General features: G+C 43.0%; 1 protein-coding gene across 8 annotated transcripts in view; it reads right to left on the bottom strand.

Annotated features, from left to right (window-relative positions):
- LOC134344223 (transcriptional enhancer factor TEF-5-like) overlaps positions 1-16,420 on the bottom strand; it is a 322,867-nt gene that overhangs the window by 49,507 nt on the left and 256,940 nt on the right. For 7 of the 8 annotated variants that reach the window (XM_063043663.1, XM_063043662.1, XM_063043665.1 and 4 more), the window contains 3 exons: positions 8,221-8,355; positions 4,457-4,500; positions 3,700-3,774 (listed from right to left, as the gene is read on the bottom strand). In XM_063043663.1, the coding sequence (XP_062899733.1) occupies positions 3,700-3,774; positions 4,457-4,500; positions 8,221-8,355 (254 nt within the window). The remainder of the gene's footprint in view (positions 1-3,699; positions 3,775-4,456; positions 4,501-8,220; positions 8,356-16,420) is intronic. The other variant, XM_063043661.1, reaches the window with a different exon arrangement.

Genomic DNA, 16,420 nt, shown 5'->3' with positions numbered 1-16,420 from the left:
TGGTGACTCCTGTGGAAGGAACATGCACTATGCAATCTATGCCAAGGTATAGGAGTAAGGGCAACCAGGGCCATAACAGATTGTAGCTGTTCTCTTCCTGCTTTGTATTCTGTGCTGTGGGGGTTATTATGTTTATTATAACTAGTCACAAGAGTGGGGCGTGGTAAAAGCAAAGGGAATAAGTTATGTATTCTTGCTTATTTCATGGCTGTTTGTAGCTTGAGACCGGCAGAGGTCGTATCTTTTACTGACCGCTTAAAATTTGCTGAATAATGCTTCACTTACACTTGGGTATGCTGAAGTTCATCACTTCAAGACTATGTGTTTGCTAATTGCTAATAAAGGATCGAATAAAGAATTCAACTTTTGGAGTAATCGTTGGACTTGGGGACACGTCATAATAACTCCGTAGCAGTCGCAGGCTAGCGGCAATTGTTTTATTTCAGTTTTGCCGCTACACTCCTTGTTCCAGAATCAAATGTTCTCCCAATAGCATCAGCTTAAACAATGAGCCATGTGCTGCTAATAGACAACAAGGCCACATTTACACTCACTGGGAGATACTTTCTGCAGGTAGTGAGATGTAAAATGTGGAATTTCAGTTTTCCAGCACTTTGCTTTGTAGCCTAGCTTTGGTGATTTAAGGGTTTGTCTAGATGCTTCTTAACTGATGTGAGTCTCTGCTTCCATCAAACAGTGTATTCCATATTCCAGTCACAGATTGACCAAAAAACAGATGCCCTCTGAACCCCCTCCCCCTCACCTGAACCTATGCCATCTAGTTTTAGACACCTCTGCTATGGGGAAAAGATTCTTGCTGTCTACCCTCTCTGTACCTCTCATAATATTGAATATCTCAATGAGTTTTCTCCCAGAACCTCCTCCACTCCAAGGAATAAAAAACAGCTTACTTGGTTTCTCCTCATAACAGAAATTTTCTGTCCCAGGCAGCACCCTGGTGAATCTTTTCCCCAGCTTACTGGGGACTTATCCCCTGCAGTCTATGGACAAGTAATTTTTTCTCCAGCAACCCCTGTCAATCCTGATCGCATGGATATAGAAGGACCTCTCCAGTTCTCATAATGGGGAGAAATGGTACCAGTGGGAGAGCTTAATTAGGGAGATGAGGGAAGGTCTCACCTTCAACATGATGAAGCCTGGATGCACAGCAGAACCACTGGCACAACAGCAAGTTGCTCTATAGCCTTAGCCTTTACCTGTTACCTACTGTGGTAGGTGTTCAATGCTTTAGTTAGTATGTGCCCAGGTTTGGATGCATGAATTATATAGAGGGCTTAGAAGACACTAGGAATGACCCAAATGAGGGCCAAATTTACTGAGGATTTTTTTTTTTAACTAAAGTGGACCCAAGCAGGAATTTAAAAACGTAAACACGAGGAATTCTGCAGATGCTGGAAATTCAAGCAACGCACATCAAAGTTGCTGGTGAACGCAGCAGGCCAGGCAGCATCCCTAGGAAGAGGTACAGTTCACGTGTCAGGACTAAGGGTCTCGGCCCAAAACGTCGACTGTACCTCTTCCTAGAGATGCTGCCTGGCCTGCTTCGTTCACCAGCAACTTTGATGTGTGTTGCTCCAAGCAGGAATTCTTCATTTTACACTGAAGACAACTTTGACAGCGTGTTGATTCAGGTGTGAAAATTGAAAGACAAAGTTCGCATGATCTCACTGGCCCATTAGTTGTCCTAGACCTGCTGAGGATTTATCCAGCATTAGTTTAACTATAGGACCCTTCTAGTAATTTGCACCGTGGCTGAAATTAGTTATTTTGGAGTCAGGTAAGCTCTCGACTGGATTTTGCATCCATGATACAGGAAGCTAACTTTAGTATCAAAACCATCAAATTAATACTGCAAGAGTCTTCACAGCGAAAATAAATTCTGCTTTGAAGGGGGAAAGAAAACATCCAGAAGATTTGCTGCCAGTTTCCAGGAATCTACACAGCACAGAATTAGGTGTGGAAGACAATTCCCTACAAGCGAAGACATATTCCAGGTTTCCTGTCAACCAATTCTAATTTTACCCCCAGTATTACAATGGCTTTCCTTCCTTAACCCAGCAGGAGCCACACCATACCTTCCCAAACACTCCCTCCACAGTCTTCTTTGCCCTTCCTCCATTTAAGTTGCCAATGGTGCCTCTGAGACATAACTGGCCCAGTAACACCCCACCCACAAGGGAACATTATGACTGACGAGCCTAAATGGAATCTTCTCCCCCTGGTCAGCAACAATTTTGTAGAACACTTATCCAGTGACCATTTCCCATGCCTGTGGGTGAATAAAAAGCTCCACACCACACCAAACTTGATTCCCCCCTCCCTGAAATCCGGTGTCTAACACCAACTTGTATCAAACATGATTGGGCCTCACGGATAAACATCTGTTCCCAAACCCAGGTTGGTGCCCTCACCAAGCTCACCCAGCAAATTTGATGATTTCTCACAGGGTTTAACTGCTCATTGGATAAGTGAACTAAGCCAACGGGTAGGAAGCCAGTAAAGGGAAGTTAACCGATCGGAGATCTTTTGCTCACGCTTGGTTATTTTCAATCAGTCAGTGGGACTCCACAAAAGACCAAGATCAGTCTTTGGGGAAATAAAGGTAAAGGAGGATAAACAGAAAGAAAGAAAAGGGGAGATATAGTGGAGAGATAGAAGGGGAAATGCTGCATTTAGAGTAAGGAGAATGTGGGAGGACCCAAAAGAGAAACTGTTGAGGGTGAGGACCAGTTCAGCCAAGCGGAGGAGTATGGCGGTGGAGGATAGGTCTGTTGTCCAGAACAAAGTGGAGAGATTTAACGCTTTCCTGAGGGGGTATAGGACTATACAGGGACTGAACGCCCATAAGGAAGGTACAGACATGTTTGGAAACCCAAGCTCAGTGTAGGAGAATCTTACAGCAAAGTATCCTGTGATGGGAAGGAGGTGGTTGTTCACTAAATCTAGAAAAGGAGTCACAATCAGTGTTTGAATGAAGGGTTGAGGGCTTTGTGTTGAACTTGGAGGGCAGGGGTCGGGAATTGAAGATATAATTCAAAGACTGAGATTAACTCCATGGGGAATGAGATACTTTTGGCAGATGAAATCTGGAGCCAAATAACCCATATTAATAAAAATGGACCCTATTCAACTTTTAAAATTGTTACTAGTTTCCTTAGACTGAAGCCCACCCCCCACCTCCAAAAGGCATCTGGTACAATATCACAGGCTTCTGCATATAAAGAGGCACAATACAGAGCCAAGTGTTCACAATCAGAATGTAACCTGCAGGCATCGACAGATATCAAAATGGAGCAAGATACAAATTAAATTTTCATGGAAATCTCCAAGAGGGAACTTGGCTGCTCACAGAACATAGGCAGTTTAATATTACAGACATTCCAACCACAAGAATAAAATACCAATGCACCTCACAAGTGGTTCCAATCAAACAAGACCTCCTCTTCCTCCACTAAGCACTGTGCTCAATTCAATATCTTCAACCTTCAGGAGAGAAGAGCAGGAAATCCTGCAACTTCCCAAGTACATTTACCATTCCTGTTCAGCCTGATGGCAGGGTGAGGGGGTGGAAGATAATGTCTGAAGGAAAAGCGGGAAAGAGGTGTAGAACAGGATCAATAGAGACCAGTGGCGCTCGCAATGCAGCCCAGGGCCAGCTACCACTCTCATCTTCCTCACCTGTGGCCCTCAGTGGATGTGCTGCTCCATGTGTCTCTGCGCCTCCATCCACACCCTGCCAGCTCTGGGGTGTTGCTGGCACCAGATATATAGAGGAGAAAAATACAGAGCGAGAAAGACATTGACCCAAAATAAGCTACCATAATCATTTCAACAACATCTTCTTACCCCCGCAGAGCACAACCCCCCACCGCCACTTCCAAACACAAACCTGAACAGGTTCTGAAAAATACTGAGCTACTCTTTTGGAAAAAAAAAATCAAGCACCGCCTTCGGTTGAGCTCCGAACAGAAAACACACGGAACAAAATTAATTTCTATTTTGTGTAAAATTGATAGGCAGTAACCAGCACTTAGTTATCGTTAAGTGGCAAATCCAGAGACAACGTCACAAGACACCCAGAATTTGAGGTTCATCATGGTCAACTGTATGGTCAGACCAACTAGCCAAATGATTTAACCCTGTGATTCTTGTACACCAGAGTAAAGAACACAATTCTTTGTAACTGGCAAAGCCGATAAGATCCAGGCTTAAGGTCAACCCAGCAGTACCTTGGAATGATTTCACTGTTGCTAACAAGGATTCATATCCAGCAGTACCATTACTGGGGACAATAAAGTGAATTATTCAATCCCCCCTCAGCAACCGTGGGGCATTCACCTTTAATTTAGATCAACCGCACACTTGGATCAGAACCAGATGAACAATGTTATTGCTACCAGATTTTAAATTGCTAGGATACCTCACAGATACTTACTCTTGAGAGGACCCAGGCTGTCCAGGAAGAGGGCCAGGCCAAAACTGCAAGAACAAATACAACACAGGGTAACGACATTTCAATTGATAAGCCAAAAACACAAAGTTCAAAGTACATTTATTATTGAAGTATGTATACCTTGAGATTTGTCTCCTCGCAGCCAGCCACAAAACAAAGAAACCCAATAGGACCCATTTAAAGAAGAAGACCGTCAGAACAAATGTGCAGAAAAAAAAAACAAATTGTGCAAACAACTGAAGTTCACAAACTTGAGTCAACAGCCATGAAGCCAGTCATCATGACAAGCCATCTATGGTACATAACCATTCTTGAACAGCCAATTACGTCTGTGAGGTCTGATGCATAACTGGGGCCTTTGGGAATATAGTTCCAAAGAAGTTTATTCTTGGGAACTCCTTGCCTCATATTTGGCCTGACTGAGAAAACATCAGTGGAGGTTGTCTACCCAGCTCATTTTTACTCTGTTGCTCTTGTTTCATGCACCATTCCAACGCTTGTCAGAGCATTTAGGCCTCCCTCACTGGTATCACGCAAATTTTTCATCAGAAATACTCAGGTCATTGGGTCTGCATTCATAAATTGCGCCCGATGATTGATTTATTTATTTATTGAGATACAGCACAGGAATAGGCCCTTCCGGCCCTTGGAGATGCACTGGCCGACAACCCCCGACATAACCCTAGCCTAATCATGGGACAATTTACAACCACCCATTAACTTACCGACCGGCAGGTCTCTGGACCCGGAGGAAACCCACTCGGTCACGGGAAGAATGTATAAACTCCTTACAGACCGCACCGGGAATCAAATCCGGGTCGCTGGTACTGTAAACCACTACTGTAATGTGCCACCTGTTCTTCAAAACAGTGGAAAGCAGATTGAAAATACCTGGGTGAATTTTGGAGTTCACTTTGCTGATGGTACACAATGTGTGGTTTGTGTGTCAATACTGGACAGGGTAAATGCTGATCTAGCGTTTGCTCATTAAGTGGTGTACTCATTATGACAACTAGGTACATTCTATAGTTTGGCCAGTCATTATGCTGCTGTTAGCTTTACTAATCTCAGCAAAGTCGATGAGAGACACCAGCTGAATCTTAAGAAGTCATGAAACTGTTATTAAATTAGTAAGTGATATTTCAACATGGATAAGACACAGTTAAGTTAAACTTACTTATTACTTAAACAAGATTTAGGTTCAGAGCTTGCATTGCTACCTTTAAATGGCATTAGAACAGCATTCTTGGAAGTCACACAAGAACAAGAACTTCAGTTGTGAGGTTCACAGAATAGCAATGTCAGGGATCCCTGTGTAACGCTGTGCTGAGATATGGGGGAAATATCAAAAGAAGCCTGGAGCGAGACCAGGACTGGGAAGCTGAGAGTAGCCATTACCTTGACCCCTGCGGCTGGTGCAGCCGAGACACATGGAGTCCAACATGTCCCTTCTGAGTGAGGACGAAGCATACAGTATGTGTGGGCACAGGGGCTGTGTGAATTTCAGATGGGGACAAGGAGACGTACAGGAGCAAGATAGATCAGCTAGTTGAGTGGTGTTGAAGCGACAACCTTGCACTCAACACCAGTGAGACCAAAGAGCTGATGTTGGGCCTTGGAAAGGGCAAGATGAGGGAAAGCACACCAGTCCTCATTGAGGGGTCAGAAGTGGAAAAGGTGAGCAACATCTCTGAGGATCTATCCTGGGTCCAGCATATCAAAGGCACAACAGCGGCTATATTTTATTAAGAGATTGAGGAGATTTGGTACGTCACCAAATACACTCGTGGAGAGCACCTAACTGTTTCCATCACTGTCTGGCATTGGGGTGGGGGGGAGAAGAGTCACTGCACAGGATCGAAATAAGCTGCAGAAAGTTGTGAACTCAGTCAGCTCCATCGTGGGCACCAGCCTCCCCAGCATCCTGGACACCTTTAGGGAGCGATGCCTCAAAAAGGCAGCATCCATCATTAAGGACACCATCTCCCAGGACGTGTCCTCTTCTCAATGCTACCATCAGGAAAGTGGTACAGGAGCCAGAAGGCACACAGTCGATGATTCAGGAACAGCTTCTTCCCCTCTGCCATCAGATTTCTGAATGGACAACGAACCCATGAACACTACCTCATCACTTTTTTTTTCCTTTTTGCACTATTTATTTAATTTAACTTTTTAAATATATACATACATTTACTGTAATTTACAGTTGTTATTGTGCACTGCAATGTACTCCTGCTGCCCAACAACAAATTCGCCACATACGCCGGTGATATTAAACCCCATTATGATTCTGATGAAAACTCCTGCAACATTTCCAGTTACAGTTAGCAACCCTTGCCCAAAGGGTCCCGATTCCTGCAATGGTCAACACTAACAGCCATCAGACTGTGCCTGGGAAGGGGAACATTAGGAACCTTCCTCCTGTTCTCTGTTATTGGTTTAGGTACAGCAAAGACCACCAAGCTAAGCTGCAATGCTTCTGAAATTGGATGGCCTTATCATTCTTAGCTTTGCTCAGCTGGACCATTGGTTAGTCATATGACACATTTACAGTACGAACAGATACTCTTTATTTGTAAACAGTTTTGGGCCTTGTATCGAAGGTTTGATGTGCTGGCCCTGAAGAGGCTGCAGAGGTGGTTCACAAGAGTGATCCACAGCTTAAAACATGAACATTTGATGTCTCTGGCCCTGTATTCAAAGGAATTTATCATCATTGAAAGACCTGAGTAGAATTGTCCCCATTAGCAGGAGAGTTGAGGATTCAAGGGCACAGCCTCAGAATAAAGGAACCTCCCTTTAAAACTGAGATAAGAGGGAATTTCTTCTGCCAGAGCGCCATGAATCTGTAGAATTCTTTGCTACTGAGAGCTGTGGAGGCCAAGTCATCGTACTTACTGGTAAGGGAGGTTAATGGTTACGGGGAGGGAACAGGAGAACGGAGCTGGGAAGATCAGACATATGGTAGAGCAGGCTTAATGGGCTGAATGGCCTAATTCTGTTCATATATTGTATCTTATGTTCTTTAAAATGGGTTATAGCCATGCTCCTGAGTTCTGCCACTTTACACAGCTGGCAGGCACATTCATTACTATACAGAGTTTGTTGTCCCAGCTGTGCACACACTGGAGCCAATGTGTATTTAAGAAATGATTCACTCAGTCATAATTCTTCAGTCATTTGACTCAGGAAGGGTGATGACAAGTGTCCCCACCTATGTTGGACATGAGGAAGTTTAAAGGCGATAACACCCACTTAGACCTTATCTTTATCTCATTCTGAATGCAATATTTGACAAGTGCTCGGCCATGGACAGGACGAGTTTTCCACAGTACCTTTCATAACCGAAGTGTTTTATGCCAGGTGAATTACTTTTTGAAGAGTAATTAATGTTGTAACAAAGGAAACACAGCTGACAGGTGTACATACTGATTCACCGTTATGATTAGAACAGATAATCTGCTCTGATGTGTTGGGTGAAGGGTAAATGCTCGTGAAAATACCAAGGACTCCAAGTAGTATTGCCAAGTCTTTTGCATCCACCTAATGCTCAGCACGGAAATGGATTAATAGCTAAGAGCTTGTGCTCAAGTACCTGGGGGGAGGTTTGAATTGGAAACTTTCTCAGTAAAGATCTGAGGATGCTACTGGTGATTTTGGCAGCCAGCCAAGGATTGGAACCATCCCTCGGATGCCCGACTCAACACACAAAAACAGGAAGCTGGAAGCAGGTGAAGGTCTCTTACCCTGGCTGTCCCTGGATAAGGAGCTTGAGGGATTGGAGTTATCCCCAGTTTGTTCTGCATCGCAGTCGCTGACACGATTTGCGCTGAAGACATGGCAGCCATGTTCTGCAGAGCCTTATCTTTTGAAGCTTGATCCTTTAAAAATAAAGGAATGTGGATTAGCAACATCCTGCAGAGAGAGCACGGAAAAATATTATGGACAGTAAACTCAATGCAAGAACAATGACAATGGGAAAGATTGGGCCACTTTGCCTGAAGTTCTTTTTGGAAAATCTGCTCGATCATCTTGTTTCAACATAATACATTTTATTTGTGGTATCAGATCACTGATGTATTTTCCTGAAAGTAAGGCTCATTTTTAATCAATTATTGGGATATCACAATGAGCAAAGACCTAGAATGTTGCCACACAGTCAAGTCAGGGGACAGATCCACATTGTGGAGTAACGGGTACAGGGAAATCATTTCTCTGGAACCATCCACTCAGAACTGGTCAAAACCGCCAGGGCACTGGCAGGGCTTGTGTTCATGTTTTCCAGGAATAATGGTAGGTGAAGAAAAGTATTGCCAGAATGCAATAGAAAATGGTCAAGCTTTGAGATTTGTTAATGGTGTGATTGAAACTCCCTGAAAACTAATTACTGTCTAAATGGGAAGGACGAGTTTATTCTTCTCATGCGATTTGAGGTCAGTTCCTTGTACTGCAAAGACAGGGCAAACCTTTAGCGGCTTTTTCACAGCTACTAAAAGCAGTGGTCACTTGTGGGCACTCAGTTCTGCACTTCAGCCTTCTAAACTGAATGCTACAGCCAGCAGGATCAACGGTGAATGGGTGGGATGGGTTTCCTCCCACCCATCTCATCACTACAGAATTCCACCACTAGGAGGGGCTAACCTGCTTTACTTATGAGCACAAGCCCTCAATCCCACGGTAAACCCGGCAGCAATGAGGCACATGTTAGTGACACCCTTTTGGGTTGTCTTCAGTTTTATGGAACTGACAGAACCATCTTCTAATGGGACACGACATGGATACTGTTGTCTATTGAAAAATAAATAATTCATCCAGATGATGCAACCGAGCTCCGATACCACTGTAGGATGGCATCACACGTGATAATTTACCATAGATTTTTTTGGTCTGCATTTAAAATAAGAGCCGGTTCAATTATAGCTTGCAGGATGGAACGGTAAAATTAATTGTTACAGACACGTTGGAACTAGGCGAGTCAGTAAATTTAGTCAGCTCTCTTGTGATAAAGAGACCTTGGCCAATGATTAAACCTTGTACCCTTTAGTCTCACAGACCTGGTAGCCTTCACTGCATGGCAGAAGGTTGCCGGGAGGGGGCAGGGGTAAAAAAAGAACACGTACAGCTAGGAGCGTAGCCCGTGCTTCGAAGCCCCTTGAAGGAGCATCACTGGGATGAATTTGAGGATCCCAAGATCCAACCTCATTTCACTGAGAGACAACTCTTCCACACCCTGATCCACCAGTCATAACTGTCTTCTATGAAATTAATATGAAGGATGCTAATCCCAGTTCCTAACAGCCCCAAGTGTACACTGCTGCCCATCGTCTCATCCCACTCAGAGTTGTTATAGTTTAGAAGATGTGTGTTCACTGGCACATTGACCTCTCTAGGATGGAGGGAAATGTGTATAATTCAATTGTCTGGGGGGGCAATTTCCCTCAGTGTTGACAAATATGGACTGGGAGTGCTGATTTCTGAGCTCATTTGAAAATCAATGTGAAAAGGGGAGTGAGGTGACTTCGCCAACAGAGTCATAAACGATCAGAGTGAAGGAATTCAACAAAGCCAGGAAGGAAATGTGCAAGAATACTTATAAATACCAGCTTCTAAAGGAGCTCTGCTGAAGAACAAGTCTAAATAACCAGTAATTTTATACAGATTTTCTCTCCAGCTGACATGGTTATGTTCAACAATTCCTCATTTCACCCTATCAGAGAGACTTTATCCTGTAGTAAACATGCAAATTTGGTTGCACAGGCAGTGACTCTCCAGTGCCATGCAGGTGATGGCTCTTTCCGTGCTCATTCAAATACCTCTACCTCCAGCACCCCTCGGGCAGCAGCTTTTAACCACTTATTACTCCCCCCCTCAAGGAAATAAACCTAACCTTGTCAATCTCTCCTCCAAATGATAAATTTTCTGCCCAGGTAACATCTTCATAAACCTATGTATTCTCAAGTGTTTCCTCCTTCTGGTGACTGTGGGCTAGCCATTGTTTCCCCACTCTCACGTTCAATGTTTTGGCAAGTAGTCCAATAGCTTCTCAACCACTTCACATACCGATCGACAACCTACAGTTGGGGACGCCAATGCCCCTCCAGTTCTCTACACTTCTGAGTATCCTAACCTTTGCTGTGTGCTCCCTTGGTTTGGTTGCCCTCTCCAAACGAATTACCACACACATCTCAAGACTGCTTCTTTGGTGGCATCCAAGTGCATTGTCACTATCACCTACTCTAACAATTTGAGTACCCTCAACATGTCTCTTCATTGTGGTCCTTACAGTTAACATGTAAGATATACCAACTATTAAGTCCTGCACAATACCACAGCCGCTAGCCCTCCAGTTATTCGAACTGCCATCAACCATTACCATTTGCTTTTTCTCACTGAGCCAATTTTGAATGCAACACATCATTTTCCATTGGATTCTGTAAGCCTTGACTTTCTTAATTGATCTGCCAGGTAGGACTTTGTCAAATGCCTTGCCAGTACCAAGCTAGAACAGAGGCCTGTTCCCATGTAAAATTAAAATCCAATCCAAAAGACTTGCAATTTATTTTGATATGTGACCAGATCTGAACTGCAGAACTGGGTCCTGTTGGTCTGGATTTAGAATGAAGCCACACACTGACAAAGCGCCCACTGCACTATCACAGCCCCATCACATCCCATAGTACTGAGCCACAACTTTTAAAGAGCTGACCTGCCACAACTTGACCCAAACCAGAAGGCTTATATTTGTTGTGATACACCAAGTCTGATCTCAACCAACACACATCATTGGGATCTTGAGGCTTGCGCAGACTGCACACACTTCAATAACCTCATCAATCCTCCTTATTACTTCCCCAAAAAATTCAGTCAAGTTAATGGCACACAATTTTGCCTTGACAGATCCCTGCTGATTGCTCTGATAGATCAGTGTGTCTCTTAATGCTTCAGAGATTTTCTCCACCATGTGAGAGGTTGACTGACCTGTAGTTACTTGCTCCACCACTTATCTCCATCACACCAACAACCTTCTAAGTCCTCTAGCATCATGCCTGTTGCTAAGGAGGATTGGAAACTTATGGTTTGGCAATGTACTGTTCCTATCCCTGTGGCTTTTAAAGCCTTTGATACAGTTAATCTGGCCTGGTTAATGATGCTAAGACCCCTTACCTGTCATTGCTCTCCCTCCCTCACACACAGGTAGACCAATGGCACTCAAGCCTACTCTGTTGATCCATTTGTGGTATCGACTCTACATAGCTGACCGAAAATCTTTGTTTATCAAGGAACTTCCAGGTTCTGCCTTAAAAAATATTTAAAATCTCTGCTTCAACCTCACAACAAGGCAGAGTTGCAAAGAATCATGATGCCTGAGCCAAAAAGAATTGCACCAACGGTGCCTTGTTGATAAAACCCTCATCCGTTGAAGAGTGATCTTTGGATGTAGGTTCTCACACACGAGGGTGCACCCTCTCCATATTCACATTGTTGAGAAGCCTCAGTCCAACCCTAGACTCCAGGACACGTAAAGACCAACCTGCCCATCCCTTTCCCGTATGGTAATGGAGTCTGCAAAACCTTGTCCAAACTACTTCCAGTGCATTACTAAAAGAGATACACACTACTCCGTCAATGTCCTATAAAACTGAAGCATTTATTTTCCATTTTGTATTCAATTCCCAAACAGTAAAATTCTGCTACCTTTTGTAATTGCTTGCTGTACAGGCTGACTAACCTTTCATGTATCATGCACAATAATAACCAAGTCCTTCTGCATCTAAGAGCTTTGTAATCACTTTGATATTTTTGTATTTTTCCCAGAAAAAGGCAACTTTGCTTTTTCTTTCACTATAGTCTATTTATCAGACCCTTCCCTACTCCCCCTCAACCATTTCAGTATCCTTTTCTAGCCTCTATGTTATCCCCACAACTTACTTCCATTCCTGATCTCGTGTCTTCAACAAATTTAGCAGTCATACCTTCAGACCTTTCATTTAATAAATTGTAGAAAGTTGAAGCCCCAGCACCAAACCCTTTGACAATCCCCTTGTTACACTACCAAGCAGAAAGACCCATTTACACCTACATGTTGACAACTAATCTTCCATACACACCAGTATGTTGCCTCCTACACCATGAGCTTTCACTTACACAATGATCTCCCTCCCTAATTCTATTTTACTTTTTCTAATCTTTCAGTCCTTCACATTCTTCCTGCTTCTAGCCTTCACCACTTTGGAAAAGAATGATGCAAAGTTTTGCCTACTTTGTCTCCCATCCAGTCTGCCTTAGCACATGACCATTCCTTTGCTCATCATTTACCTTTCATCTATTTATTAATAGTCTGGGGGCACTCGTTTCAATTTATCTCCTATTGCTTTGTTATAATCCCTCTCTGCCTTCTTAATCCTTCTTTAAAAATTTCACTTTGCACTACTAGGTTTCAGTCGTGTTGAGTCCTCAGTGCCTGTCAAAAGCTCACCTCTTTTGACTTATCTACCTTGATCTGTTCCATGGTGGTCCTGGGGATTGAGATTTAGGAGCTTCTCTTTTTCCTTCCTTTGGACTGCACACCTATTAACTCTTCCCAAAATCTCTCCTGCTCCTCCTACACTGACTATTGACACGGTTTGTGGATTGGACTCTACGTACCACATTACATGTGTTTCTGGTTACTCTTTTTTTATTGCTATTTTGTGCATTTTTGAGCAGGGCAGACTGGCTCTGCAGCCTAAAGTCAACGAAAAATTGAACCTAACTGAACTGAACAGTCCTAGACATTTTCAAGGACTCTGTGGTTTGACGTTTTACATTCTGCATGTTTTTCACTCATTTTTTGCTGTTTGCCCAATTTGTTCTTTTTTTTTGCGAGTTGGATGCTCAACGTTTTATTTGAGCGGGTTTCATGGTGTTTCTTTGTTTCTGTGGGAAGAAGAATCTCAGGCTTGTATGCTGCATACAAACTTCGAGGATGATGTACTTTGACTTTGCTAAAAATATCCTCAAGCAGGGGAATAGAAGCTTCTCGGGCTTCCAGTTGGGTAAAGCTATCAGTTTTAACTGATGTCTTGATGACAAACTCTGCCATCTTCATCAGGGATGAAGCTTCGATCTCACTTTGGCCAAATTTTATATCCCACTTAGGGAAACAGTCTTTACTCCAGTTACACTTAGCTCTGAGTCTTTGTCCTTCCTCATTCCCATACTAAAGCTAGCTGCTTCCAAAATAATCTCGCACATCCGCTCCTAAATACGCAGTTCTATTCCTGCTCCTTCTTTTGTAGGCTTACTGCATTCTAATTAAAGTAGATCACTTGAATGTATTTAAGCATGTTGTGCTTTCTATACCCTTAATAACATTACTGTTCCAGTTATTGTTAGGATAACAAATTACCTACAGTCACGTGCAAAAGTCTTAGGCACATATAAAAAAAATCTGTAAAGTGAAGATATTTTCAAAAATAATGAAAAGTTTCTAAATATCAAAAAAGTTACTATAAAGAGCAGTAAAGAGCAAAAAACTAAATCAATCTGACCACCCTTTTGCATTTAAAACTTCATCAATTCTCTTAGACACGCTGTCGTACAGTTTTATAAGGAAATCGGCTGGTAGGTTGCTCAAAGCATCTTGGAGAACTTGACACCGTTCTGCAGATATTGACAGTCTCACTTGCTTCTGTCTCTCCAGGTAATTCCAGACAGCCTTGATGATGTTGAGATCAGGATCTGTAGAGGCCATACCATCTGTTGCAGAATTCCTTGTTCTTCTTTTCGCTGCAGGTAGTTCTTTATGACCTTGGCCTTGTGTTTGGGGTCACTGTCCTTCTGCAGAATGAAGATTAGACACCTCAGTAATAGTATTGTGTAATGAATGAGAATCTGCTTGTACTTGTCAGCATTGAGAATTCCATTAATTCTGACCAGATCACCAATTCTCTTTTGTAGAAATGCAGCCACAAACCTATAGGGAACCTCTGCCGAGCTTCATTGTTGGTTGCAGACACTTTTCCATGTAGTGCTCTCCAGCTCTTCTATAGACAAACTGCTTCCTGTTTGAGCCAAAAATTTCAAATTTTGACGTCAGTCCAGAGGACCTGCTGCCAATGTTCAGCACCCTAGTCCTTGTGTTTTTGTGTGTAGATGTAGTCTCTTGGCTTTGTCTCCACTTTGGAGGAATGGCTCTTTGGCAGCATCGCTTCTATGAAGACCATTTCTGACAAGACTTCTCCGAACCGTAGAGGGGTATCCTTGAGTTCCAGTGGTTTTTGAGAGTTCAGAGCTGATAGAAGTGGTGGACTTCTGATTTTGAAGAGACATCGGTTTAATGTATCTCTCATCTGTTGCACTCAGTTTCCATGGTTACCACCGTATTTCTGGTCCTCAACCTTGCCCATTTCTTCAAGCTTCAGAAAGCCTGGATAGCACATCTTGAAACTCCTGTCTGCCACAAAATTTGTGCTTGGGAGTGACGTTGCAGAGCAGGATGACCACCTTGTGTCTTGTGGCTGTGCTCACCTTTGCTGTGGTGTAAGAACTGATGATTTGAAGGTTAAACTGTCACACCTGGTACACCCTCACCTTTTAGTTGGGTTGTCCTTCGCCCAATTTGATTCCTTCTACACCCATTTCTATTTCAATTAGTTTAGTTAATTCAACTCGATATGTCATTGATCATTCGCACCTGGTTGTTATCTTTGTTTAATCATGAATGGGCTATATACCTATAGAGTAAACATGTTTTTATTTGTGAAGTGGTCTATTACTTAATATTACCTAATAACTATTACTTAATATGTTACTTTCTTTAACAAAGTACAAACGTTTTTCTGTAACATTTAATTTTTTGGAAAATGAATGTTTGGCAATCTAAAATTTGCTCTTTTCTACTGACATGGTAATGCAGAAGATAAAGAATAAACATTTAAAACAGAGTTTATATAAATACATCCAGGGTGCCTAAGAGTTTTGCACAGTACTGTACCTCTTGCCTATCTGATTATTCGTCAGCCTGCTACTGTTGAGGGCTGACAAAATCAATGTGATGCTCCTTTACACTGCAACCCACACTCCTCGATCATCACATACAGGGACGATAGTGTTTTATTTTATTAATCAAAGTTGCTACATCTTGACTTTTTCTTTTAAAAGTCTCCTCTGAAAACCTATTTTTAATGAGCTGCCATTTCAGCCCATCTTTTACCTGTGGTCCATTAATGACCAGCAAACACTGTATTTCATACTCACCCTTATCTATCCTTGACAACATTCATCACCTCTATGTTCCATATGCTCCACATAATACTGTCACACCTCTGCCTTCTAAACCTACCGCTCCGTCTCTCAGGCTTGTTTTCTAATTCTGTCCTCAGTGCATCCAGTTTTGCTCCTCACCCTTCCAAAGTTGCTTTGCTGAGGTTCCCATCTCCCTGTCAAGCTCGTCTAAGCCCTGTCAGTGGAACAAGGAAGGGTACTGGTCACAGCCAGCGAGATGAAGTAAAGGAACTGACGACAGAACGTAGAATAGGACAGCGCTTGTGCAGGTCTTTCAGCCTCTAGTGTTCAGGAGAACCAATTAAATGAGGAATCAAATGCCCAACTAAACTAATCACCTCTGCCAACGGTAGCGTAGCTTAGCGTTGACGCTATTACAGCTCGGGGTGCCAGGGTTCGGAGTTCAATTCCGACATCATCTCTAAGGAGTCTGAACGTACTCCCCAAGGAATGTGTGTATTTCCTCCGGGTGCTCCGGTTTCCTTCCACAGTCCAGAGATGCACTGGTTAGCAGGTTAACTGGTCATTGTAAATTGCCTCATGATTAATTTAGGGTTGAATCAGAGGTTGTTGGCGGTTGTGGGATGGCACAGCTTGAAGGGCTGGAAGGGCCTATTCTGCACTGTATCTCTAAATAAAATATCCTATCCTTCCATTGCTTGCACATTCATGTGTCTGTCT

Source organism: Mobula hypostoma, chromosome 3, assembly GCF_963921235.1.
Source record: "Mobula hypostoma chromosome 3, sMobHyp1.1, whole genome shotgun sequence".
NCBI classification, from domain to species: Eukaryota; Metazoa; Chordata; class Chondrichthyes; order Myliobatiformes; family Myliobatidae; genus Mobula; species Mobula hypostoma.
This window is presented reverse-complemented; position numbering and strand designations above follow the sequence as displayed.